Genomic DNA, 27,768 nt, shown 5'->3' with positions numbered 1-27,768 from the left:
ATTTGATATGACAAAGGGAGCTGGGAAACACACGCATCTTAGAAGAGCTAACTAAAGGTTACTGAAAATATTGCAATTAAAGTTTGCCCTCGATGTATCTTAACTGTGTCCCTGTCTCTCTAAATTGCAAGCCGTGTAAAGCTGCTTGTGGAAGTTTCACTTAACTCAAGTTTTTTAAATTGGTAACTTTTCCTTGGGAAGAAGACAATATTGCTGGACCCTACATAGGGAGTAGAATCCTATTCAGACAATAAATTTTATTTCATTCTTAGCTAACTCTAATTCTGCACTTTCTTATTTTGGGCAAGGCTACATGCGTATTGAAGGGTATCACAAGATATATGGACTATTAGAGTAAAGGTTTTGGATACTTACAGTCCCAAATTATGATTACCGCTATTTTTTCTGTAATCCTGCTGTGGATTATATTTCATAATTCAGATTACAGTGCGTCATTTTCACAGATCAACTGAGACAAGCAGCAGTGGCAGGTACCCCCATATGGGTTCTTCATTTTTTTGTACACGTGTACTTTGGGGCACAGACATCATAGAAGCAAGTTCCTTGGGAGTAAAAGATTTTGATTGTTATAGAATAGCTGGTTCATGTGAGGTTGCATGATTGCTCCCTTCACTTTTAGTATCAGTCTGGCGCTGAAAGATCAGTATTAAAATCATTGTGCTACTAATATTTTCATATTGTGCTGGTGTCATTTAATCACCTTATCTTGAAATTTCTAGGTGAAGGAAAATGGTTCAGAAATATTGACTACTATCGTTTAGATGGTTCAACCACAGCTCAGTCAAGAAAGAAATGGGCTGAAGAATTTAATGATGAAACTAATGTGAGGTAAGATCATTCTATGTAGCTTTTTATTTCCTACCTCTTTTTTTTCTTCCTACATCTGTTTTGTACTTATACTAACTTATGAACTCTTTTTAAGATAGAGCAGATACCAAAATATACTACCAGTGATAGAACTTTAATTATTTGTAAAGATATTTTACATGTTTTGTACCTGTACTGTTGCCCCTCCTTCCTGTATATGTGTATGTAATATTTTATAGGTGAGTTGCCCAGCACTTTCAGTTACACAATCCTGTTTTCAGTTGCTTATGACTTTGCTGACCTATGTCGTTTAAATTGAAATTTTCTATATTGGGTGTCTGCCTCTGATTATAGGCATGTCATGTAAATTAAAACTTTAACAGGTGGCCAGCGTGTTCCTTCATTTTCTTAGTATCCAACTTGAGACACCTGGGGTTTGGTTTGCAGCAGTGTTGAGCACTCAGAATTGCAACAGAGGTGAATGGGAATTCTGTTCTGACCATACAAAATGCTATCAAATACTAATTATGCTGAAATAGTAGGCTCTACGTATCTCAAAGTGAGCACCCAGAATTAGTTGACAGCTTTGCCTTTAGTCTCTGTGCCTCATTGCCCCCTGTGTAAAAAAAAATATTGATACTACCACACCTCATGGGCATGTTAAACTTCAGTCATGAGATTATTGCATGGTGCCACTATATGGCAGAGTTAAGGTATTTCAGTATCCTAACTATGTGTTTTTTGTACTTCAATTTTTTTTTTTAAGTTTAACTTTAACTCTGAATTTCCTGGGTATATACACCTGGCTTTGGGATAATTGCAAAATCCATATAATGTATATTACACTACGTTACTAATATATACGCTTAACATTAACTCTATCTTAATGTAATTTTTGTCTGGGAATTTGTCTTATCCAGGAGAGAATTTTGTGTGTATGTGTGATGTAAACTATGCATGTGCAAGGCCACTGCCCCAGGCTGTTAAACTACAGTACTAATTTAAATGTTATCTCTGGACACACACACTGGCCCATGTGAATGAATTTTAAAGACAACTATTTACACTAAACATGGAGATGACCAGACTGCAAAAATTAATGAATTAAATAAGGGGTAGCTTTCATATGATTTTTCTTAACTTTGAGTTAAGTCAGTAAAATAATGAAAAACAACTTTTAGTTTTGACTTGTGAGTTTGACAATGTGTGGTTCCGCCCTTAATGAGGAGAAATGCATTTGATGTTGGGATTTTATTTGAGAAGAAAGGACTTCTGTCATTTTGTTAAAGGTTTCCTATTAAGTTGGTTGATTATAGGGTTTACTCTATGCTGTGTCCTTTGATGTGGCATGCTTACTATCCCTTTGCACATGTTGAATATATTCAGCCAACTTCTGAATGGAACAAATAGGAATCACTCTGTTGCAGCATTGGCCCATTAACCTGACAATAAGTGCATCTCACTAATATTTACTAAATTAGCTGTAAAGTGAATGAAAAGGTTATCACTTATATCTCCTCAACAAGATTAGGTTTTCTCCAATAAACAGTTCTCAGTGTAACAGGTATGCTTTGTATTGCATTTTCACAGCTATTCGTGTACAATTTTGAATTTTCATAAATATAAATATTCTCTTTCTGTAGCACCGTTTCATGGATAATTTAGTTATGGTTGGAAAAGACGCTATTTTCAGATGCATATAACAGTTTGGAAATATTAACTGTTGGCTGATATTTTTCATGATTGTTGACATTGGTTTTTGTGGAGAAATTCTAGTAAAATTCTAGCTGGTTTTGTGTTGTTTTTTTCAGGCCCCTTGTTGTGTGTGGATAAGTGTGAAATATAAACTTTAAACCATAGTGATTAAACCTGTCCCTCAATTTCTCTGTCAGTTTGGTTTTGGTTTTATATTTCCCTCTTCCTTAATTTTTTTCTCCTTCTGTTGCAATTGGAAAGGTCTACACAAACAGGGAAGAAGACTGCCTGAACAGTGAAACCAGCTATACATTAAGTTTTTGTCAGATGAATAAAGCAAACCGAAAAACAGATTTTTTTTTCCTTCCAGTCCTAATTTAGAGTCATCTGAAGTTTTATTTGTAACTATCAGTTATGGAACTTCTGTCTGAATTTTTATATTAAATGTTTGAAAATTGCATATCAGATATACAGGAGGCTAACATTTCTGGATCCTGACACTGCCCCAGTCTGAGACATTTGAGTCATGACATGTTTCCTGCAAATATGGGAGGCTGTTCAGATTTGTCAGTGAGGCCATTTAGCGTGACCACACTCTTTCTGCTTTCATGCCGAAGTCTCTGCCTCAGTTTTGAAAATCTACAGGATCTAGAACACAAATATTCTCTTTTTATCCTCTCTAAGATACATGCACCAGTGGCATCAAAGTTAAAGTATATGTCAATACCTGTTGTGAAGAGGTTTTCTTCCCTAGATGGAAAAATAGAAGCCATCCACAGAGGGAACCTTGAAGCTATTTCAGCAGCCCAAAGGGGCTTACAGGGCAACCACATGCTGCAGATGACCTAAAAATCCTTAACTCCCAGAACCATGGTTGATTCAAGTGATATGCTAAGTAGAGTGTTCATAGTGAATAGATCCATGGGACATCAGGAGGCTGGCAGCCATTGAAGCTAATGCAGTGGCCTGGCATTGACTCTAGCTTAGTTCCTGAGTAGCAGATAACTATTCAAAGGAAATTCTCTGTGTCTCAAAATTCTCAGATAGAATTCTGGTTGGTGAGAAATCCAATGAAGTTCAAGGAGGACTACAGCCTTATATAAGAGCATAAGCTCCTTTCATTCCAACATCTCTTCCCTCCCCCTTTCCCCCCAAAAAAACAAATACCAGAAAAGAGTTGCCAAGTGGAAGTCCAGATCAGAGAATGGGTCCAATTCCTCTTTCCAAACCAAACATTACGTATTAACACAACTAGGATTACTTCCATCCACAAATTGGTTTAGAGACAGGCTATTCCACTTCTCAGACATCTAGTTTTAATCAGCATCAGACAGGTGGGTACAGGTGATAGTGCAACATAAATACTTAGTTACTCTGGAACTTTAAACCCTCTCCATCCTCAAGAAATAGCAAGCACTTTTAAAGTGTTATTCCAGATTTTTCTTAGTTTGAAAAGAACTAGAGGAAATCAAGCTCAAGAGAGTAAAAAGGTTGACGAAGAAAACAATTCAGAATGCAGACTCTAGCTTTTGCTACCATTGGAATATCTTCAGAAGACTTTGTGGGCTCAACAGAACCTTTTGTGCATTTTCTAATCAGGCCCTATTGGTTTCTTCATTTTGCCTACAAAAATCACCAATTTTAATAAATAACATTTACCTTTCAATCTGTCCTCTGCTCCTTTGGTACTCACAAAGCCATTTGGTTACACTAACTTACTGAAGGAGTCTAGGGATTTCTCTATGACCATTAATTAAAAACACATTCATCATAGCATCGTTTTCAGGGACCACAGAGGAAATTACATTAAGGATCCTCTCTGTACTTCAAGCATAAGGGTTCCTAATAAACGTATCTGTTTTTCAAGAGAACCATCCACCTAGGGAGACTCAAGAAGAACTAAAGTCTTCCTGAAACAGTAGAGATTGAAAAGATCCAGGCACTATTCTGGAAGGTGTCACAGAACCGAAGGTCATCCATCTATCTTTCCCTGCATTTATCTTCTATCTGAGGAGTAATCGGTGTTCAAGAGACATGACCATACATGACGGAGCTTCAGGGATTCCTCTAGGGGCCTGGAACCATTCCAAAGAAGAGATGATGTAAAGTAAGGGAAAGAATGACATCTCTCAGTTAATTATTTCCCTGCCATTGCAGGGGCCTTGGACATGGTATACCTCAGTCCCTCCTATTCTCTGTCTAAAGTACATAATAGTCTAGTCTCCTGTGGGCTGTAATACTTTGGTCTAATTTTGGTTGTTAGGGTTAGTATGGGGGTGCTGGGTGGGGTTGGCAGCCTGTGATATACATCAGATCAGACTAGATGATCTAGTGGTCACTTCTGGCCTTAAATTCTATGGTTCCATGGTGCTAGAAAAACCCATATGATGGCAGGATCCTCCTTCCACTACCCAGTTTCTGAAATCTTATCTGCTGATACCAGTATTTCAGATTGCAGAGCACACATGGAGGATCAAAATACAAAGAGAGATAAAAAGGTCAGAGGCAGAAAGGTTCCTCAACAACATCTTGAAAGAGATCTAGATAGAGTTAAGCTGGCTCTTCAGCATTTTTATGAGTGCTAAGGGAAAGACTATGTCCTAGTTCAGACAAAAAAAAGAAACCCCACAACTGTGGCATATATAAATCAGTAGTGGAGTACACCAAGTTCCAGTCTAAATGGTGAAACAATATAGATTTTTTCCTGGACAAAAGCTCAGCTGGCCTCCATTAAAATGATCCATATAAAGAAGTTAACCGAACACATAACGAGACTGGTTAAACTATCTGCAGACAGTCAATATTCTATATGGTCCTTGAATCAAGAAGTATTCTTTCTGATATCCATAGATCCAGGTGCATGTATATGCATCCGTGTGAAACTCAGAGGTGTGGCGTTTCTTTACCAGGAAAGCAGACCACAGATTAGTGAGGCCATACTGACTCACAGATAGCTAGACTGGCTTCTTTCTTCCCCCTCTTTTGCCGCTAGAAAGAAAGTGATTTAGTAGATAAGAGGAAACGTCTATCATTCATGTCACTGCAAATTGGCCAAGAAGGTATTTAGACCTAGTGGAAACATGCCAAAAGTCCCTGTTCCATCTTTCCATTAAACAGAATCTCCTGTTCCAATGTCTGCTGCTGCATTCTGCTCTAGACTGACTGAACCTAAAAGTTTGGGTTTGAGTAGCAAGAGCTGAACAAAATGGGATACTTCTCCAAAGTAATACTCTTCTGAGCTCATTCAGGCTGTCTTATTCCCTACCCATGCAATCTTTTGGTCAGAATGCCCGTAAGGGTGTTAACATACAAAAATCAGCACCAGGAAGTCAGGCATTCCAACTCTTTGGATTTCTTGCACAGTGGCCTAGACTTGAATCTTAGACTTCCTTCCATAGTATCTCATGTCTCAGTTTTAAACTATGCCATAAACTCATGCTTATCTAAATACTGATGTCATCAAAGTAGCTTATAGTAGTATAACTGTCCAAACCAACCATTAGGTGTATCTTTCTTATCTAGAATTGGTACAAGTTCTTATGAACCATCCAGTGGCCTGAAATGCCCTTTTTTATTTCTTTCCATTAAAACTTTCTTCTTGGTTGTAACCAGATTGGGGGGAGGGATAGCTCATTGGCTTGAGCATTGGCCTGCTAAACTCAGGGTTGTGAGTTCAGTCCTTGAGGGGGCCACTTAGGGATCTGGGGTAAAAATCAGTACTTGGTCCTGCTAGTGAAGGCAGGGGGCTGGACTCAATGACTTTTCAAGGTCCCTTCCTGTTCTAGGAGATAGGTATATCTCCAAATATTATTATTATTATTATTATTACTATAAGAACAGTCTTGGAAATCTTTTATTTTAGGAATACACAACATCTTACTGTATCTTCCATGATGACAAAGTAGTTATTGGTAAACAAGGTTAAATCTTTTCTACCTCATGGGAAATCATTTTGTCTTCATTTACTTTGAATCTTTGACACCTGAAAGAATAAGTACAGCATATGTCAGAACAGCAATTATAATATTCCTAAGTAGAACTGATCAGTATAGAAAAACATCATCTTTGTTCATTTCCATTTACTCTAAAAGTCTAGCCTTGATTGCATCCAAATACTCTGTGGCTGGGAGGATCAAATAATGTGTCACTGAAGCATATCAAGCCACAGATAGACTGATTCCAGAAGAGAGAGAGGGGGGAAAAAAACAATTCAACTTATTCCACAATAACATCCTGGTCAAAAAGAACATCAACTACCATAGATGAACTCTGTGAAGCTACCGCCTTGTCATCCATGGATACTTTTTTTTTATCAGTACAAACAGAAAAGTGCCTCTAAACAATGTTGTTTCAAAATAGATTAATATCATTTTAGGCAAGGGGAAACAGTTTGTTTCTGTCCTACTTATGTCTTCCTCTCTCTAATATTTTCTTCCTGCTCACTACATCCCAAATGTCTTGGACTTGGGGAACTTTCAGGATTGAGAATGGAAAATTTACCAAATTACTGCTTTTCTGGGTCTGACCTGTCCCAATGTCCACCAGTTTTTCAGGTATGTTGATGATGGTCTCTGCAGGGTCCATCTGTTTAGTTAACACAGTTGAATTAGGCATTATGGTTGTTTGTTTAATTTAATAAGGATTCAGAGTTTCCATGAAGCTTTGGAAGTTCATATCTGGAGTAAAGGCAGAAGGGGCATCACCAAGCCCTGGTGCCTCATGAACTACCTCTGCTGTAATATATTGTACATATTGTACATATTAATTTAAGCTCTCTTTTATTTAATGAATTTTCCCAAATACACATGTCAACATTCAGATTAATAGCTGTAATGCAGCCAGTTGTATATTTAAAAAGCAATAAATGGAATAAACTTAATTCATGCAGTGTTAAAACTTGGACTATAAAACTGCAATAATCAGTGACTTTTAAGTTACATTCCCAAAACTCTACATGCTAAGTCACAAGTCAAAACTTATGCAGTAATAAAAATATTACATACTTGCAAAGAGGTACAATTACTGTTGTTAGAACTTAAAAATCCCTACATTTTGTGTTTTTTAAAATATCAATCTTAACGTTACAGGAGATTTTTTGCATTGTTAATTTTAAGTTAATCGTGGGTGATAGTGACATGTAAAGAAACAAAAGTGCTTTGTTTATAAAAGATGTCCTAGAAACAGTTTCATGCCAAGGAATTTTTCAAGTCTGCTTTCCAGATAATAGTTCCAATAACACCAACCAGCATATATTCATTTTTAAATGACGGTTTAACTTGGCATAACTAATTTTCTTACATTTGATCTTGAAGTCTAATTTCTGAAGAAAAGTAATTTTTTTCTCTCAGAAAAATTCTTGGTAACAAATGACTTCTTAAAGTTCCTGACCTGTAGTTCTGACAGCCTGCTAGCGGCTTTGTCCTTCTATTTAGAACATAACAGATGCAAATTTTACAACTTCATGGTTTTAGAAGATTTTGAATCATTATAATTTATGAATAATTCATAATAGGACCCCAGAGGATTTAGGTTGCAGCATTTCAAAAACTTCATGTTTATAATCATTAAGGAATCCAAGGTAAGAGAAGTCAGTTTGTAAAATACTAAATTTCATAATTTTTTGTTGTTCCAGAGGCCGTTTGTTTATTATTTCCACTAAAGCAGGATCCCTTGGAATTAATCTGGTGGCTGCTAATAGAGTGATTATCTTTGACGCCTCTTGGAATCCATCCTATGATATTCAGAGTATCTTCAGGGTTTACCGCTTTGGGCAGAACAAACCTGTGTTTGTATACAGGTTCTTGGCTCAGGTATGTGCAATTTGGACGTTTCTCATTCATCCTTTAAGGCTCAGATCCTGATGTTTTATCTGGAAAGGTGGACCCTTACATCCTTGTGGACTCTTGTTGAAGTCAGTGGAGGGCTACACAGGAAAAGGAGTCCATTGGTGTAGATCAGATGATAGAATTGGGGATTAAGATTGTCAAACCATTAGAAAAGAAAAAACTGTGTATGTTATGTCCAGAGGGGTCCATTAAGATCAGTTAGTCTGACCTACTCCATACTACACACCATAGATTTTCACCCATGATTCCTCCATCAAGTTCACAGCTTCTGGTTGAGCCAGAGCATATCTTTTAGACATCCAGTCCTGATTTAAAGACTCCCAAGTGATGGAGAATCCACCATATCCATAGGTATTTGTTCCTATTTTTTGTTTAACCTCACTATTTAAAAAGCTGTGCCTTATTTTTAGTCTGAATTTGTCTAGCTCCAGCTTCAAGCCATTGGATCTTGTTCCTTTTTCTGGTAGATTCAAGAGCCCTCTACTACAAGAATTTTTCAAATTTAGGTAGTTATAGGTTGTCTTCAATTCATATCTTAATCTTCTAATTATTTATCTTAATAGCTTGAATTTCTTCAGTCTCTTACCGTAAGATAGTGTTTCCGGACCTTGAATCATTCTTGTAACTTTTATCTGAATCATTTTTCAATTTGTCAACATCCTTTTTAAATTGTGAACACCAGAACTACAAACACGCAATTCTCATTTAATCTGTATAGAATGCTAATACTATATAAGACTTCTCCCTACATCTGCTCTCTATTCTCCTGCTTATATGTTCAAAGATCACATTTTCTTACCCACCATATCGCACCAGAACTCATGTTCAGTTGAGCCATGTCCTGTGTCCCCTAATTTTTTTTAAAAGCTGTCGTTGAATGTAACTCATCTGTATTTCTTATTTAGTGTGATTTTTATTTTTGTTTAACTTAAAATAAGGTGAACAATGCAACAGAATTATCAATTTTTTCATATTAATATTTTTAAAACTACAATTTAGGGAGGTTGTGCAAAAGCCAATTTCTTCAGGGAGCTAAAGAAGTTAAAATATATTGATTACTCTAATAAATAGACATGCACCATTAGTTGCATCAGCAGTTCATGTTCCTTTGTGGTAGTTCATTCAGGGATTACATTCATTTTTAAACAATTTAGCAAACTACAGGAGATGTATCTGGCTAAAGTTCTTTAGCTGTTTTAACAAACATTAATGATAGAGTAGTATTGTTCTTACCATTGCTGTTTTTCTCAGTGACAGAATAACTTTCCCATTTGTGTGTTGATATTTATAAAAACACATATTTGGGTTTTTTTAGGGAACAATGGAGGACAAGATATATGATCGTCAAGTAACGAAGCAGTCACTATCTTTCCGAGTAGTTGACCAGCAGCAGGTTGAGCGTCACTTTACCATGAATGAGCTTACAGAGCTTTATACCTTTGAGCCAGACTTGCTGGATGACCCTAATTCAGAAAAGAAAAAGAAGAGGGATACACCCATGCTGCCAAAGGTAACATAATTCACAAATCTTTCATAAATCTTTAAGCCTGTTCAAGTGAACAGAGCTCTCTTTCTTAGGAGTGCGAGAGTGTTATGAAAAGATTGGGATTGTTTACTTTTACAAGGAAACAAATAAGAGGAGACATTGTAAAAGTATATAAAATAATGAATGATATAGAGAAGGTAAATTGATCTTTTTTCTTCCTGACCCTCAACACAAGAACAAGGGGACCTTCAATTCCATTAAAAGGTGGGATATTCACTACCAAAAAAGGGAATTCTTTTTCCTGCAACATGTGATTAAACTGTGGAACTTGTTGTCACAGGAAGTCATTGAGGCCAAGATTCAAAAAGGGATTGGATATTTACATGGATGTCAGGAATATTCAGAGTTATCACACTGAATGATGATGAATTTTTAGCGGCTATTAAACCTTGTTCTTCAACGTTTAAGTCAATCTGTCAGTCTTACAGTAATGTCAAGTCAAGAAAATGTGTTTATAGCTATAAATACACAGAGCACTTGTTTTGTTCATTGTTTTCCAAACAGATTTGAAAATAAGTGTAAGATAGCTATTGTTTGTGGTAAATTTATTTTTATTAACTGTGATCTTAAATGTAACATTAAATATAGTCTGGTAAAGGTTAATTCTTGAGTAACCAATCTATTGTGAAATTGTCTTTCACTTAGTATAACAGTCATTTCATACAACTTCGCATTTTCCATGTATAAAATAATCTAAGTGGGTCCTTTACTTAGTAAAGTGATCATATTTCTTTCAGTATTATTTATAAGTCTTATGTAGCTGTCTCTTGGAGGAAAATGTTTAGGGCTTTTTTAGGTAAGGTTTTTTTTTCAGCTTCAGCTGAATTAGTATTGAATGGTTTCATAATATTGAAACAAAGTGAACCAAACTTCAGCAAACCTAAGAACAACCACATACCCCACCACCAAGTGCAAGACGCATTCTTTTACTGTGCATTTGCTAATATTAACATAAAAAAATTAAATAAATAGTTTGTTTTTTTAATTATTATTCCCATACAGTTCCTGAGGAAAGGAAGGGAGAGGGAAAGAAACCATGCATGGTAGAAACTGCTCTGTAACTTAATATATTTCTGTTAGGCACTGAGGTACTACAGTAGTGAAGGTGCTATAAGAACCTGAAAAGAATACAATAAAACAGAAATGATGTCAAAACCATGTAATACAGTGTTAATTTAAATTTGTTGTAAGTAATTAAAGAGCAAATGTTCCGAGCATACCTGGATCGATCGATCTTCAGCTGTCGTTAAGACTGTGCCGATCACAACACGTCCACCATTCTTTTCGCACTCTTGCTTGCTTTGTCCACGTTTGTCCGAAACGTTTTTAACAATGTCATCTTCCCATCTTCTTGGAGGCCGATCGAGTGGTCTTTTCTGTTCTCGCGAGTACCACTCAGCAATGATTGCGGTCCACCTATTGTCTGTGAGCCATGCTGTGTGGCCCGCCCATCGCATCTTGTTATATCTCCTTTCCATAACAATATCTTTCATGCTGCTACATTCTCTGATCATTTCATTTGGGATGCGATCCAGAAGGGAAATTCCCAACATAGCTCGTTCCATTACCCTTTCAGCTACCAACAGCCACTGCTCTTCTCTCTTCGTCAGTGCCTAGGTTTCACTGCCATACAGCGTGGCTGGCAGCACTGTTGAATTGAAGATATGTGTACGTGTGGTCTTGTCGATTTTTCCTTTGAGGACGTCCTTGATGGAATTAAACGCACACCATCCTGCTCGAATCCTTCGCGAGAGTTCTCCATTTAGGTCTTGGTGCGTATTAACTTCTTGTCCCAAATATATGTACTATTCCACTTCTTCGATTTCTTCTCCTGTTACCGTTATTGGAGCTTTTTGTAGGACGTCCGATCACATGTACTTCGTTTTGCAGCGGTTCATCTTCAGGCCAACCTGACTGCTTTTCTTGTCAAGTCCTCATAGCATGCTCTGCAGTTGGTTGGTGCTTTCGGCAGTTAGTACGATGTCATCCACGAATCTGAGATGATTGTTCTCCATTTATGTTGACACCACTCCTCCAATTGATCTTGTTCATAACCATTTCAAGGCAGGCGGTGAATAGTTTTGCCTTTCTCGATTGGTATGCGGGGGGTGGGGTTTCGAGGAGAGTATGTTGTACAGTCAGCATTCTCTTTCTTCAACAAACTGATGTACTGCATGTTAATACCCTGCTCTGTGAGCACATTTAATATTCCATTAAACTCTGTGCTATCGGAGGCCTTTTCATAGTTGATGAAAGCAGTGCACAGTGAGAGTTTGTATTCCCTCGCCCTTTCTAGGGCTAAGGGTAAATATATGGTCAATCATACTAAAATTTCTTCGAAACCCTGCCTGCTCTCTTGGCTGCTGTTCATCCAGACTCTGCGAGAGTCAGTTCGTTATCACCTTTGTAAAGAGCTTGTAGATGTGAGAGAGCAGGCATATAGGGCGGTAGTTCTTAAGATTTTCTCGATCATCTCCTTCCAGCTTGATGGTATTTTTCCTTCTTCAAGATACAGACTGAATCTTAAAGCGAGAGCCTTCCAAAGTTTTTCGCCTCCTGCAGAAATCATTTCTGACTTTATTCCATCTTTGCCTGGAGCTTTTCCCTTTTTCGTCTGGTATAGTGCGCTTCGGACTTCTCTGACAATTACTGGGGGGAGGCGTTCTTCTGACTCTTGGACTGTTGGGAGAGGGACGTTGATTCTTGATTTGAACAGTTCTATACACAAGTCCTTGCAGGACCTCCTCTATCCTGCTCAATTGATTACTGTCTCTCTGTCCTTGTTCTTCAGTGCTGTTATGCTTAATCTGTACTGCGTCAATTCCCGCTTGCATGTCTTGAGGCTTTTGCATAATTCAGCTGTTTTGAGGAACTTTTCTTTCTGGAAGTTCTCAAAGTCTTCCTTCAGTTTTCACCATATAATCTTGCACAGAGTAGAGTACTCGAGGTTGTTGTTCGAGCTCCTTTTCATATTTCTCCGCTTCTGCAACAAGCTTTTTGTTTCATTTGAGATTTTTCCCTTTGCCACCTTCGGCTTTTCAGTTTCAGCTGCTTTTATGCAACGTCTCAGCTTGTCAGCAAAGATGCTATAATCGTCATCACACTTCTCCGTCTGGCTCCATTCAAACCCAGAAACTCCAAGCATACATGTGAGAAAAATATAGATATTTCTAAATGGCTTGGTTGCTACTATATTTAATTGATTGTAAACTGTCGGGGGGGGAGGGGGAGGGATGCTTTTCTCCTGCTTTGTCGTGACTGAGTTTCTTTTTCAGTGAAAGATAGCAAGTTCTCCGTTTTAAAGGTAATCTTTTTTAGATTACTAGAATATGATTCATTATTGTTAAACACCAGACTGGTTTTCCTTGAAGTGTTAGGTCATACACTATATTTTTTTAGATGGATTTTTACTAGACCACCTAGAGTGCCACGCAGCTGTCAGAGGGATTTAGGAGATGTCAGCCTAGTAAAGAGCCACTATAGCGTGGTCATTTTAAAACACTTGAAAACAAACTTTATCGACTCTATCTAAACCTTCTTATTATGAAGTTTTTCAATTCAAGCAGTAAGTCATAGCTCACCTTCTTAATAGTGGTTTTATTGTAACTTTGTCAGTGAATTAAATTCTCTATTTAATTTTTTCATCAGTTTAGAATGAATATCTGCTTTAAAAGAAATTATTTTTAAAGTTAATATATTATGCTATTTTGATTATTTTATTTTATTTATTGTATGTTGATAGCTCCACAAAGAATAATTGATGCATTTCAGGATATTTCTGTATTCTTAAGAATAGTTCTTCATAATATATCAGAATGCCTCTTCTGTAAAATTTGGAGTGTTTTTGGTCTTCAGGAAATGATCTGATTATGCTTAGTGATTTTGGAATGTTGAGCAAACCATCTTCTGTAGTAATTGTACTCTGAAAGGTACATATTTTCTAATGTACAATTTTAGTACTGCTCACAAGATTCTATCTAGTTGTGAATATTAAAATAGCACTAAGGAGTTAAATGTTGGATATAAATTCCAAAAATATAGATTTCAAATAAAAAGTCTGTATCCTTAGAATGGATATCTTGACATAGAGACATGAATGTAGAAAAAAGACAGATATATATATATAAGTTGACAAACTGATATTGTAATACTTGATCTTCAGAACAAATTTGCAAACATAAACTAAATTCCTCATCCCATTGAAGTGATAGGCAAGTTGTGAAGAGAACAGACTGATCATGAGGTTAGGTTATCCACCTTGACACACAAGGTAAAAATTACCCATTCAGCATATGGGATGAGGAACTAGAGATATCTTGTAAATCTATTTAAAAAGAAAGTTGTACTGATTTAATTCAGCACAAGAATTTAAACATTCATTTGTTGAAAAACACTAAATTTCAATTTTTTTTTAGGGTTTTTAATGTATATGTGAGTAGATTGCTGGCTGGGGCAGTCTTTCTTGAGAGCAAACAGTCTTCAGGGCTGGTTTTAATATTCAGAACAATGTGTGTCAACATTTAGTTTTAAATATTAAATTTCACGCATTAGTTATCTTCCTATCATCCAGATAGAGACAGATAGGCCAGGGGGTGAATTCATGCTCATACACAAGTCCCCCTGCTAGAAAAAAGAAAATCTCTGTATATTGTAATTCTGCTTGGCTGTTCCTTAGTTCTCTTTCCAGTCCAGTTGCCAGTCTGGTGTGCTTTTAAAGATGTGCACTTCATTATGTTATGTACAAACTTCCAAGTATTTGTAACTTTTCACTTGAAAGGCTGTAAATTATCAGTTATCTCCTCGTTTTAGTAGCTTCTACATTTGGCTTGCACAGAATAATTTCTTGTGTGCTGTTTCCTGTACCCTCACAACACTGAGAATACTGATTATCTGTTAACTCATAAGGTGTCTTTCCTTTCTCTTTCCTTTTCTCCTTCCTCCTCAACTAGATTTTTGGGTAGGATAGTTTAATATCCAGTCATGTGAGGTGCTGAGCGCTCTCAGCTCCTAATGAAGTTGGGAATTAAGGGTGCTCAGAACCTCCCTGGAGATACTCATTGCCTTGCACAAGGGGCACAAACTTGCATAAATCATGAATCTGTCAAAGGAGGTATATAATTTTTAATGTATGTTTTCAAACAGCACTGTGTGGCATATATTAGCAGTTCTCAACCAGGGGCCCGGAGTGCTGCGAGCAGGTTTCAAGGGGTTCGCCAAGCAGGGCCAGTGTTAGATTCACTGGGTTCCAGGGCAGAAAGCTAAAGCCCCGGCCTTGAGCCATGTCAACCAGGGCTGAAGCCTGAGCAACGAAGCTTTGTGGAACTTCCTGTGACATGGGGCCCCAAGCAATTGCCCTGCTTGCTACTCCCTAACTTTGGCCCTGGCTTTTATATGCAGAAAAACGGCTGTTGAGGCACAGGTGAGGCATGAGTTTTTATAGCATGTTGCGGGGGTGGCTCGGAAAGAAAAAGGTTGAGATCCTCTGGCATAGATGACTCCTAGTGTCTCTTTGTATCATGGGTCAGTTTATGCTGAAACCTTACAAACCTATTTTAAAATGTGAAGTTTTGAGGAATATAAACCATTTAAAAAAAAACCAGTTTTTGTGAAAGTCCTTCTTAAAGAGCAACTTGTGTATATTTCCATGATTTCCCAATTGTATATTTTTTCAAGTACAATTAATCTGACACTTATTTCAATATTAAACATAAAAAAGAAAAATTAGTCTGAACGTGGAGCCAGACATTTTTCTGTCCATAAATTAGGGCAGAATCATATTCCATCTCCTTTAGATTCAGTAGGAGAAATTGGGCAATTTGCTACTTTTAGCTTGTTTGGATTCTGCAATATTTTTTTCTTTAGCTTTGTTTTATGCCTTATCTTTGGATTTTTTTCCCCATAATCAGATCTCTTTTCTCCAAACTGTATGCTCCTCCAAAGACAACTCTTTCTTTATGCTTCTCTGCTTAATTTTTCTCACAAGTGCCAGGTTCCTTGCCTGAATGTTGCATTATTCTCATAGCTTTCCTCAACCACGCCTCCTCTTCCCACCTACGAACAGTCTATATTTTGCTCTTTCAAAATCAGCAGCCACACCCCCAAAACTATTGCTGTAGGGTCAGTGAGTAACTGGAAATAGCTATACATTTATGATGAATAGAATTTTGTGACTTAATCAAGCAGCCTAGTGCTGGAGAGGGCGAGGAGGATTGGGCTGAGGTGTGCAATGAAAGAAGACTGTTTTTGAAGGACCATCAGATATGGGCATGCAAGTTACTTGTCATCTCTGGACACCATCTGCCTACAAAAAAAATATGTAGTTAAAGAAAACAAAACTACACATAGGAGAAAAAAATCACTTAAGATTCCAACTGACCTAAAAAATATTGTTTTCTCTCATTAAAACTAATGAAGAGTGATTTCATTCCTGTCCTACTTTGCCATCACAAGTTGGCAACCTCTTTTGATATTTGTGACTGGTTCTAACAGAAATCAGAATATTCCAAGTTCATCAGGTATTTCTCAGGTATAGTTTTATATTATGGGATTGTATATGTGAAATACTTTTCATTCTCTCCCCCCTCCCCCCCAATTTACTATGGAAAAAATTGAAGATGAATCCCTGGAGTTTTACTTTAATTCCTTTGGCTTCAGTTCACTTTGCTTTTTTTTAAGCTATATTTATTTCTTCACTGTAAATTAATTGATTTAATTCTTTTTTGGTTCCATCCTTTCCAGCACTGAGTTATGTTACCTGCAAATCCTTGAGTAGTCCAATAACTGTTTTGACTGCTTCTTGATCCATACATTTTACATATAAATGTCATTGTTGATTGTGTCTTACTTAAGGCTGTTACTTGTTTCATTTTTTAAATTTCTTTTGAATTATACCTTATTTTTTAAAAGTGTCCATCTCAGGCTCTAGGCATCTTTAACACAAAGACAAACATCAACATAAATCTATACAAAAGTAGCATAGGATGCTCAAGCCTTCTTCCACACTACTGGTTTCAGTCCTAATAACTAAGGTTCCTACTTACTGTAATTTCAAGAGTTCTCCTTCTAATATCTGTGATTTTTGGTGTTCTGTGAGTTTATGATTATTCATGAGAAACAAGAGGAAGTCTAAGGAAAGGGTTGGCCCATTACTCACGGAGGAGGAAAAGGCAGTAACAGAAAATGCAACAATGACTGGAGTCTTAAATGCCATCTTTGTTTCAGTTTTCACCTAAAAGTTTAGCAGTTATCAGATGACTAACAAACGTCCATACAAATCGGGTAGGATCGGAGGCTAAAATAGGGAAAGTACAAGTTTAAGAATTACTTTGACAAGCTAGGTGTCTTCAGGTCAGCAGAGCCTGATGAAATACCTCCTAGAATGCTTAAGGAACTAGCTGAAGAGATCTCTGAGGCATTAGATCTTTGAGAATGCATGGAGGAGAGGAGAGATCCCATCAGCTGAAAAAGACAAATATAGAGTCTGTCTATAAAAAGGGAAATAAAGACAACCCAGGGAATTATAGACCAGTCAGCTAACTTTGGTACCCAGAAAGATAATGGAGCAAATAAACAATCAATTTGCAAGCACCTAAAAGACAATAAGATAAGTAACAGTCAACATAGGTTTGTCAAGAACAAGTCGTGTCAAACCAGCCTAATATCCTTCTTTGACAGGTTAACAAGTCTTGCGGATGTGGGGAGGGAGTAGATGTGATATTTATCAACTTTATTTAGTAAGACTCTTAATACAATCTCTCACAACCTTCTCATGAGCAAACTAGGAAAATACAGCCTAAATGAATCAACTATAAGATGAGTGCACAACTGATTGGAAAACCATAATCAGAGTAAATATCAATGGTTCACAGTTAAGCAGGAAGGGCATATTGAGTGAGGTCCTGCAAGGATCTGTCCTGGGTTTGGTTCTATTCAGTATCTTCATAAGTGATTTTGATAATGGTGGAGAATGTACACTTATAAAATTTGTGGAAGATACCAAGCTGGGAGGAGTTGCAAGTGCTTTGGAGGACAGGACAAGAATTTGAAATGATTTTGACAAACAGAAGAAATTGTCTGAAATAAATAGTATGAAATTCCGTAAGGACAAATGTAAAGTACTACATTTAGGAGGACAGGAGAGGAAGTAATGGGCTTAATGGCAGCAAGGGAGATTTAGGTTACACATTAGGAAAAATATCCTAACGGTAAGGGTAGTTAAGCACGGGAACAAATTACCTAAGGAGATTGTGGAATCTTTGTCATTGGAGGTTTTTAAGAACTAGTTAGACCAGTAGTGGGCAACCTGCAGCCCGTCAGGGTAATCCGCTGGCGGGCTGCGAGACAGTTAGTTAGTTTACATTGACCGTCCGCAGGCACAGCCACTAGGAGCTGCGGGCGACCGTGGCTGCAGACAGTCAATATAAGCAAACTGTGTCGTGGCCCATCAGGGTAATCTGCTGATGGGCTGCAGGCGGGCTGCAAGTTGACCTTCCCAAACCTACATTTTTATAATTCTGTGATCTTTCTTTAATAGTTTGAATTCAGGTAGTTTACTAGCATTAGAGTTTCTCTGTTACCTTCCTGCTATATTGGTGTTTTCCTTATTTCAGTGTAATTTTAATAGCAATGCCTATTTCTGGTTTTATAATTGTAATACCTGCAATATTAACTAGACAAATTCAATATCTGGTTCATGCTTGGTTCTTTTGCAAAAATCAAAATGAAAGTAAGAGGCATCTCATATTAATTATATTTAGGAAAACATTTTATTATATTCATGAATTGCACAGTAATCAGAGAGGAAAATCTTGGTCAAAGTCATGTTGCATAATTAGATATTTTGTTCCTAATAAATTTAGCATACACAATCGGATCTCTGCAGCCTTCGGTAGGGAACAAAGGCTAGTAAAACCTATTACAAACATTTACCTGCATTTCTTCTTTTTGACACTGAACTGCCTGTACCTTTCTTACAAAGACAGAACTGTTCCTTTGTAATTATCAGAAAAGCAAGATAAGCATTTAAGCTAACGTGAGGCTTTAATTTGGTTTTTTACAGGTTTGAGGTATAATTTCCCCCCTTGTGTTCAGGCCCCTTCAGCTTTTATTTCTTCAGAGCATAGTTTGCTGAACAATGATGTCATTGTGGAATTTTATTACCATGCAGATCGTAAGATAAGGAACTTTTGCCTCTGTAATCCTTGGGATTGGCAAGAAATGCACCACAGTAATCATGCAAATGTACTAGAAGCAATATGTGGAAATACAGCTAGAATCCAGAAAAACAACATTCCCCCACCCCCACCCCAATACACGAACAAATGTTGAAAACATGGATTTTGGAATTTAAGTGAATATGTAGTCAAACCCTTAAGGCTAGTTCTTTAAAGGGGGTAGATTGTGAATTGGGTGGTGTATTTTCTCTTCCATCTTTCTCTACAGCCATCAAAATGTAGATTAGCCATCTTTCTCTCTCTGAGGTCTCCTCATGAAAAGGTTACTTGCTAGTTGAGTGCAGACCCAGCACACTTGTTGACTTCATTAAAGCCCAATAGCAGGGCTTTTCTAGCTCTGTTAGAGAGTTGCATACATTAGGAAGGAATTGTTCAAGACTCCATAGTTAAGTTGAGTCTAGACTTCCTAGACTTATCTTTTGCACCTATAATTATGATTTGAGCAGCTGATCTGTTTGTAAATTCTTTTACTTCAAATATGTTAGGATTCTTCAGGTGCTTTTGGAAATTTCATAATTAAAGACTTTGTATAGGTTAGGTAAACAAAAAGTGCCTGTTTTCAAATATTCTCAATATCTGTGAATTTTTGGCTTGTTTTCTTAGTTCTCTAAATTTGAGATATATATCTTCACGCACATACGCAGTTTCCTTATAAAGAGTAATTTGTGGAGGAAAAAATATTATAATTATGTGCCAGATCCACATGACAAAAAAGCAGAAGTATACAAATTTGCCTGGCAGTTAGCAAAATTAATGTGTATATAGCTAACAGTTACATTTTTAAACATCATGCCATGTAACATTTTACTAGTAGTTAAATACATCTGTGTTTACTGTTTTCACCATAATGGGCTTTTACAATTTCTCATTACTCTGGTGTAGAATTTTAAGAGATCGTCAATAATAAAAACTCAAAACATCAGAGTTGCAAGGAATGTTTTAATGTCAGATTTTCTAATATAACAATTTTGCTTCCAAATAAAGAGTGATATTTGGGGACATTATGGGTGTAATTATCTAAGTAAGAGGGCCTGAGATATAAGCCCTTGTATCAGAGGCCTGGTATAAGGCCTGAGGCCTGGCCTAAAGTAGTGGTCAAAGATTTAATGATATAAAACAAAGCCCTGCTGTGAGCTGGGCAGGGCCTGCACATAGAATCTGGCAAAAACAGGGCTGATCTTGCAAAAACAGGGCTGATCTTGCAAAAACACACATTCCTAAGAGGTGCTGGGCACAAAACACGCACACAAACATTCCAGAAGGGTGGTACCAGAGCACCTTGATACCAATACATTCCTCAAAGGTGGTAAAAACACACTGACTCATTTTAAAAACAAGGTCCGGAAAAGAGCATGATGGATAGAAATGTTTTAATCTAACCAACAGGCACAAGGTAATGGGTAGTAGTTAGCTACATCAGAGAGTGGTCTCTAGGTACATCAGAGGGCAGTAACTAGCCACGTCAAGGGGGCAATACATAACTTGTTTGTATGTGTGTAAAAAAATGTATCTCAGAGGAAGTGTCTTTGGCCAAGGAGAAAATGGAAAGTCCTGCCATTCACTAAGCCAGTCCGTTATCTCAAGCATACATGTGTTAATGTACCTGTAACCATTGAGCCGGGGCATTAGCACCATGCTTCATTGGCGATAAACCTGACCAAGTTCCTTTGCTGAAAACTGAGTCTGTGAATTTATTGGGCAGGTCAGTCAAAATCTGTCTGCGCAGAGCTGGGACATCATGTTAAAAGAACACACGCAGACAAACATCTATCAACAATAGGGATTTTTACGCTATTTTAAAAAAAAAAAGGGGGGACTCGTGCCAGCAAGTCTCAGACCCTGAGTCAAGTGACTGGGGCTCACACTACAGAGCTAAAATTAGCAGTGTAGACTTCAGGCTCAGGATGGAGCCTGGACTCTGAAACCCAGTGAGGGGGATGGTCCTCAGAGCCCAGGCTCTGGCGTGAGCCTGAACATCTACATTGATATTTTTAGCCCCATAGTTCAAGCCTGAGTCAGTTGACCCTGACTGTAAGACTCGCTGTGGCTCTTTTTTTTGCAGTGTACCCATCCTCTATTGTGAAAATTATCATCATTTAGATTATGTAAAACTGAAGAAAAATCACAAAACTTTCACAAAGGCAAGACAGTAGTACTTTTAATCAAATATTGAACAGAGGAAAAGTCATCTTACAGATTTCTGTATTGATGGATATCAAGGCATATGTCATAACTTATGTACATTTTTAGCCATCTCACTAAACAAAAGCAATGACACTTACAAATTGAAGTATAACCACTGCTTATAGGCATATACTTGGCGTTGGAAATATTTATACAAAATTTGCATAGATAACATGTATGTTTCCTTGACATAGTTAGCAACATTTACATGATACAAAGGTTAAGTGGAAGGAGGTAGAAATTTGTCTCTAAATTTTAGTCTTTGGGATTTTTTTTTAAGAAATCATCCAAGTGATTGTGTAATTTGAATTGTTTAAAAAATTCAGCTAGTTTCAATTTCATGAGATCTACATGTGTAATCCAAAAACATTGCTCCTACAAAAATCATAGAAACTCAGGACAAAAACTTAGTTCAGCTATAGTTATGGTTGCAAAGTGCTGCTAGAAAAAGGACCATACCTACACTCATAACCTCATTTTACCACCCTTAATCACGTGAGGATTTGAAGGCTCAGATCCTTGGTATGAAATATAAAAGAGATTGGAGGCAGATGTCACTACAGGGAGAATGTTAAGATAATTGCCCAGAACATAAATTTTCAGTTCACTGGTGTGTACAAATAAATAGTGTGGTGAGCATGGTATTAGAACTGCTTATTTACATAAGGCAGGATTGTTAAAGGTATTTAGGCTGTTAATGCCTTTTTTAAAAAGACGATTATACTGCTACATCTTTTTGATTAGCACTTACCAGTACTGACCTAACTGTTACATAACAGTTTGTGTTTGTTTTGGAATAAAGGTGGCATGACTGCTAGATCTTTCATTGTATTTTGTTTATGATGTAGTATGTATGCTAGTGACTGTGTGACCCTTGTTACCTTAAAAAGAGTTAACATGTAGCTACTGTGCAGTTTTTTTTGGTGGACTATATTCTTCTTCAGTCCCCATTAGTACTACCTTTTTATCACACAGACAGGCTGCTGTTGTGGTAAAATATTTTGCAAGGAATGCGTACATTGACTCTTCAGTACCCCTAGTCAGCTTGAGGATTGAGAGTTTGGTTCTCTGTAAGGCAGAGCACTATTGCTAGGATTTTAATTTAACACTAGTTGCTGAAAGCCCCCGCTGTCACACAGGTATAATTTATAAATTCATGTGTAAGAAAAGCTAAAAGTGGAGCTTTTGTTCTGTGCACTGTTTGTAGTGACAGTGTTGCTGTTTGTACACAGAGCTGCCCCTTGGCTGGAGGCATAGCCATCTCTTGCCTTACATAGCTGTTACTCCCATCTTTCCTGATCCCCTGTCGTATTCCAACCTCCACAAAACTCTCATTCTCACAGCATGCAGTGATGATTGAACCTAGTGATATTCTAAACAAAAAGAGGTCTCAACCATGCTTGTAGCTGTGTCCATCACTTTACACCAGTGGTCCCCAAACTTTTTACCTCATACCCCACCTCTTACCCCGTCCGCGTCCCGTCCATCCCTCCCACTTGCCCTTCCCCCCACCCCCAGAGCGGGGCCACAGCTCCAGGAGGGCGTGATGCAGACAGTGGTAAAGGGGCCGAGGCTGGTGCCACAGCTGGGGACGGGGCCAGGAGTGGAGCCGGCGTATGTGGCCGGGGACAGGAGTGGAGCTGGGTGGCGTGCCCCCCTGTCCCCCCGTGGACTGGCTCGGGCCCTAGCTGTGCTCTCCTGGGGGAGCCGGGGGCACATCCCGCAGTTTGGGGACCTTTGCTTTACACTAACTCAGTTGACATTTGTGGCTTCAGAGTGACACAGACAATAATGTTGTTGGAATCTTATCTAGTTTATTTTTTAACAGTGCTATTACAAGAAAAGGAACCATGGGGGAGGCAGATTCAGTTCTTGATTTTTGTGTTAAGAAGGCTATTTTTATATTAAAAAGTTCTGTATAAAAGTACACAAAAATTGTTAAATTAGCCTTCACTTTCACTGATTAAAAGCAAATTTGTATTAATCCACTGTCTCTGCATCTTTGCAAAAAGGCTGTATTAAAAATTATCTCTGTCAGTCCAAGAAAAGCATACCAGGTGCACTATGGCTGATTAGTCAGTGGCTCAAATTTAGATGATGTAAGTATAGAAATAATTACTGTATATGCAGTGGGCTTTGTGTAGATTTCTGTTAGGCTGGTGACTAGTTATCTAATCCAGATTGAAGTTTTGGGCACTTCAAAACATTTTTAGTATTGTAGAACAGCAGATTAAATGGTTAGAAGGCACACTGGAGCTATTACCTGTACCTTGAAAGAGAGAGTTTAAACAGAACTTTCTCAGTTAACATCTGAAATATAAAAAATATAGTAACGTTTTTGTTTGTATTGGACTTTTTAGCAATGGAGGTGGGTGCTTTAAATAAATTAACTTATGAGTACTAGTATAGTATTTTTAAATAGATTCTCACAAGTCTTTACACTGAATTCCCACAGGATTATGTGCTGGGAGAAAGATTAAGCTCAGCAATTCTCAACTGGGGGTCCATGGTCCCCTGTTGGGCCGGAAGTCCGTTTACGGGGGCCCTGAGGCTGAAGCCGGGAAATACAGGACTGAAGCCCCAGCATATCCACTGCTGTCTTCACCCTGAGCTACCCTCTTGCCCATACACAATGCCTAGTTGCCCCCTGCCTGCACCCTGAGCAGTTTTCAAACCTTTTGAGCTGAGCCCCTCCCCCCTTTGAGTTATGTTTGTTTGTGTGCCCATCCCAGCCGAGACAGGCCAGGTGGCCTTCTGAAATGAGTCGGAAGATGGAGGTGGTGATCCCTCCTTGCACCCTGCGTGCAGAGCTGACCCTGCCCCCCTCCCCAAATAGAAGTCAAACTATATCATAGCATGTTGGGTCGGGGGTGGGGGTGGTCAGAAAGAAAAAGGTTGAGAACCCCTGATTTAGCGCATGTTAAAGTAACTGTAAAAAGATTTTTCCCCAATTGTTGTCTTGGCTTTTTCATTTTGTAACAGATACGTTCAAAGTGACAAGTTCAAGTAGTTGTCACTTCACCACTTATGGCCACTGGTAAATAGGCGATGCAGGAGCAGACCAAAGGCCAGGTGGGGAGAGATACTGCTTAAGCCCGTGCTCCTAGAGGCAGCATGTCTGCCTCCGATACAGTGCCCCAGGAGCATACAGTAGTGCAGGGATCGGCAACCTATGGCACGCATGCCAATTTTTAATAGCACGCTGGAGTCTGCCGGGACTCCAGCATGCCACTAAAAATCCTGCCCAGCCCGGCACGCTCTCCTCTGCCCTCCACTTCCCCCGCAGGGGCAGGGAGCAGAAGCATAGCTGTGCGCACGGGGTGGGCAAATGGCCCCACTCTCCCGGCACTGCAAGCTGCGGGGTCCGCGCTCCTGGGCCGGAATGCGGGGCCGAGTGCAGCAAGCTGCCGTCCCCTCCCCTGGAGCTCTGCTTCCGCGCGCAGCGCACTGGGGGTTGGGGCTGTGTGCTCCCACGGAGCAGCGTATCTAGCTGTGTGTGGAGCCTCATGGTAAGGGGCCCAGGGCTGGGGGGGGTTGGATAAGGGGTGGGAGTAGTTAGGGGACAGGGAGCAGGGTGGGTTGGATGGGGGGGATGGGATCCCGGGGGGGGGTTGGGATGGGGCGGGTTGGATGGGGCATGGGAGTCCCGGGGTTTATGAGGGGGCAGGGGATGAACAGGAGTCAGGGCAGTCAGGGGACCGGGAGCAAGGAGGGTGGGGGGTCTCTGAAGGGGGTGGTCAGGGGACAAGGATCTGGGGGGGTGGTATGAGTTGGGAGTTCTGGGGGTCCTGTCAGGAGGCAGGGGTGTGGAAAGAGGTTGGGGCAGCCAGGGAGTGGTGGGGGGGTTGGAGGAGTTGGGAGTTCTGGGGGTCCTGTCAGGAGACAGGGAGTGGTTGGATAGGCATGGGAATCCCGGGGGTCTGGCTGGGGATGGGGGTGTGGATGAGGGTCGGGGCAGTCAGGGGACAGGTAGGAGGTAGAGTCCAGTCTGGGGACAAGGAACAGGGAGGCTTAGATAGGGGGTGGGGTCCCAGGAGGGGGTAGTCAGGGGACAAAGAGCAGCGCGGTTGAGAGTTTTTAGGGGGGCAGTCACCCAGCACTCTCCCCTGAGCCCTGAGCCCTGACCCCACCCACCCCATACACCCACCCACGCCCTCTGCCCTGAGCCCCGCATCCTCCCAGGCTCCTCCCCTGAGTCCTGTACCTCCCTCATATATACCCAGCTCTCTACTTGACTCCTTCATCCCCACCCACAACCCTAGCCCTGACTCTGGCACCCCCACCCATACCCAGCTCCCCCTCTGCCCTGACACCTACAACCCTCACATACCCAGCCCTGACTCCAGCCCTCTGCCCCCAGCCCTCTGGGTCCTGGCCACCAGCCCTGCACAGCCCACTGCTGGTCTGGGGTTCTGGCTGACGGACCCTTGCCAGCCGGGGTCCCGGCCGCAGGCCCCGCTCAGCCCACTGCCAGCCTAGGTGAACAGAACCCCAGACCAGCAGCGGGCTGAGCGGGCCGGCAGCGTAAGATCAACATTTTAATTTCATTTTAAATGAATCTTCTTAAACATTTTGAAAACCCTATTTATTTTACAATACAACACTAGTTTAGTTGTATAATATATAGATTTATAGAGAGAGACCTTCTAAAAAACGTTAAAATGTATTATCGGCAAGCAAAACCTTAAATTAGAGTGAATAAATGAAGACTCAGCACACTGCTTCTGTAAGGTTGCCGACCCCTGCAGTAGTGTGTACTCTGTCATATATTCTTGTTGTTGTCATCAAGTCCCCAATACCACCAGCAGCACGCCCCAGTCAGCAAAAGCAAGCAATGCATTAATGCAGATGTAGTCAATTATTTTTTGTCAAGATATAGTCAAGGTCCAGACTCCAAAGAAAATAAACAATTATTACAGTAAGTACATAAAAAGATTTTGGGGTCTGTTCAAAAGAATCTGGCAGTCTGGATTTGGCCTGCGGTCCACCTCATTGACTACTCCTGTCTCAATGCCATAGTATTTATGTTGTTAAACGTAGGATTGGCTGAGTTGGGCATTGTATCTCTTTAGCAGTAGTTTGCGATATGTAAGCATTAGTTGTCCGGGATTTAGCAAGTGTTTGCTTTTTCATGTAGTCTAAGAAGAGAAAATTTGTGACTTCTTAAAAAGCTGCTAATTCCAGTATTAATTTCTCTGCTTCTTTTCTATAAATCGCTGAATTGGTTGAGAAAAAATATTTATTTTATGACTCAGTATATAGGTTGTGTGCCCTCCTGGGTTAGTCTTCTTTTCGATGCAATTCTTCTGTTGCATTTAGTTCCATGAAAAATTGAAAATGACAACTGGGAGAAACATTTTTGAAGTTTGGAAACATTTTTCAGCAATTTTCAGTTCAGCACCAAAATTGCATTTCAGTATGATTTTAAAAACCTATAAACCATATTGCTAAATGCTTTTTTTTTTTAATTTCAGAGTACACTAATGCAAATCACTAAACTTATTTACTGAATTTCACATAAAATTGAATGAATTAGTTTTTCAGTGTAAAAACATTTAAGAAAATGTAATGGCGTATCATACTTAGCTTTCAATCGTCATCGCATTATTTAATGCAAAATAAAGTTTAGACAAAGAAAAGCAAACATACACAGTTGGATGTAATTTAAACCACATTTTGATGACGGTGTTGGCCAAGTGAGTGTGGATTATATTCCAGTATTGTTTTCAGTAATAGTGTTACCATGGAAACTAATGTATATGCATGTATAAGAACCCTCCACACACTTATGTACAGCTACAGTATGTTGAGAAAGCTTTTATTGTGTTAACTTAATTTTGTAATCTCTTCTGGACTTTCACCCACCTCCCTTAAATGTTTTCTGTGTATCCTATTACCATATACTTTCTCTTCCCCTGAATCCCATTATTTCATTCATGTGCCCTTTAGTCACACGGATATATCACAGAGTTTGCTCCTGAGGGGCTGGAGGAAAATGTTGTGGCTCCTACATGAAGAGGCCAGTTGATAGGGCAAGGATGAAACAAAGAAGTTGACTTTTAAAAAAAAAAAGAAGATGTTAACTGCTTTAATACTCAAAATTGTGGGGTTTTTTGGCCTGTGTAGCAGTATAAAGTGTAGAAGCAGATAGTAGTCACTTGTGATTAAGGAATTGGATTGGGATTCAGGATATCTGGGTTCGCTTCCTGGCTCTGCCACAGGCTCCCTGTGTGATCTGGGCTACAAGTCACTTTTTCTCCGTGGATCAGTTCCATACCTTCTACTTGTATTTGTTTCCCTTTCTCTCATCTTAGGTCTATATAGACTGTGAGCTCTTCAGAATAGGAATACAGTCTGCACTTTGTGGTCCCAACAGGAGCGGGATCTAGTAATCTTATGGGCCTTGGTTCCGTTGATCCTCAGAGGCATTGCTTTC

At 39.2% G+C, this 27,768-nt stretch overlaps 1 protein-coding gene across 7 annotated transcripts in view; it reads left to right on the top strand.

The window, feature by feature from the left end:
* ATRX (ATRX chromatin remodeler) overlaps nt 1-27,768 on the top strand; it is a 146,602-nt gene that overhangs the window by 107,345 nt on the left and 11,489 nt on the right. For 5 of the 7 annotated variants that reach the window (XM_030575146.1, XM_030575149.1, XM_030575148.1 and 2 more), the window contains 3 exons: nt 741-849; nt 8,156-8,333; nt 9,685-9,879. In XM_030575146.1, the coding sequence (XP_030431006.1) occupies nt 741-849; nt 8,156-8,333; nt 9,685-9,879 (482 nt within the window). Of the gene's footprint in view, nt 1-740; nt 850-7,002; nt 7,077-8,155; nt 8,334-9,684; nt 9,880-27,768 lie in introns of those variants that run through there. The other 2 variants (XM_030575151.1, XM_030575153.1) reach the window with 2 other exon arrangements.

The sequence above is a fragment of the Gopherus evgoodei genome, chromosome 9 (genome assembly GCF_007399415.2).
Source record: "Gopherus evgoodei ecotype Sinaloan lineage chromosome 9, rGopEvg1_v1.p, whole genome shotgun sequence".
Lineage (NCBI taxonomy): Eukaryota > Metazoa > Chordata > Testudines > Testudinidae > Gopherus > Gopherus evgoodei.
This window is presented reverse-complemented; position numbering and strand designations above follow the sequence as displayed.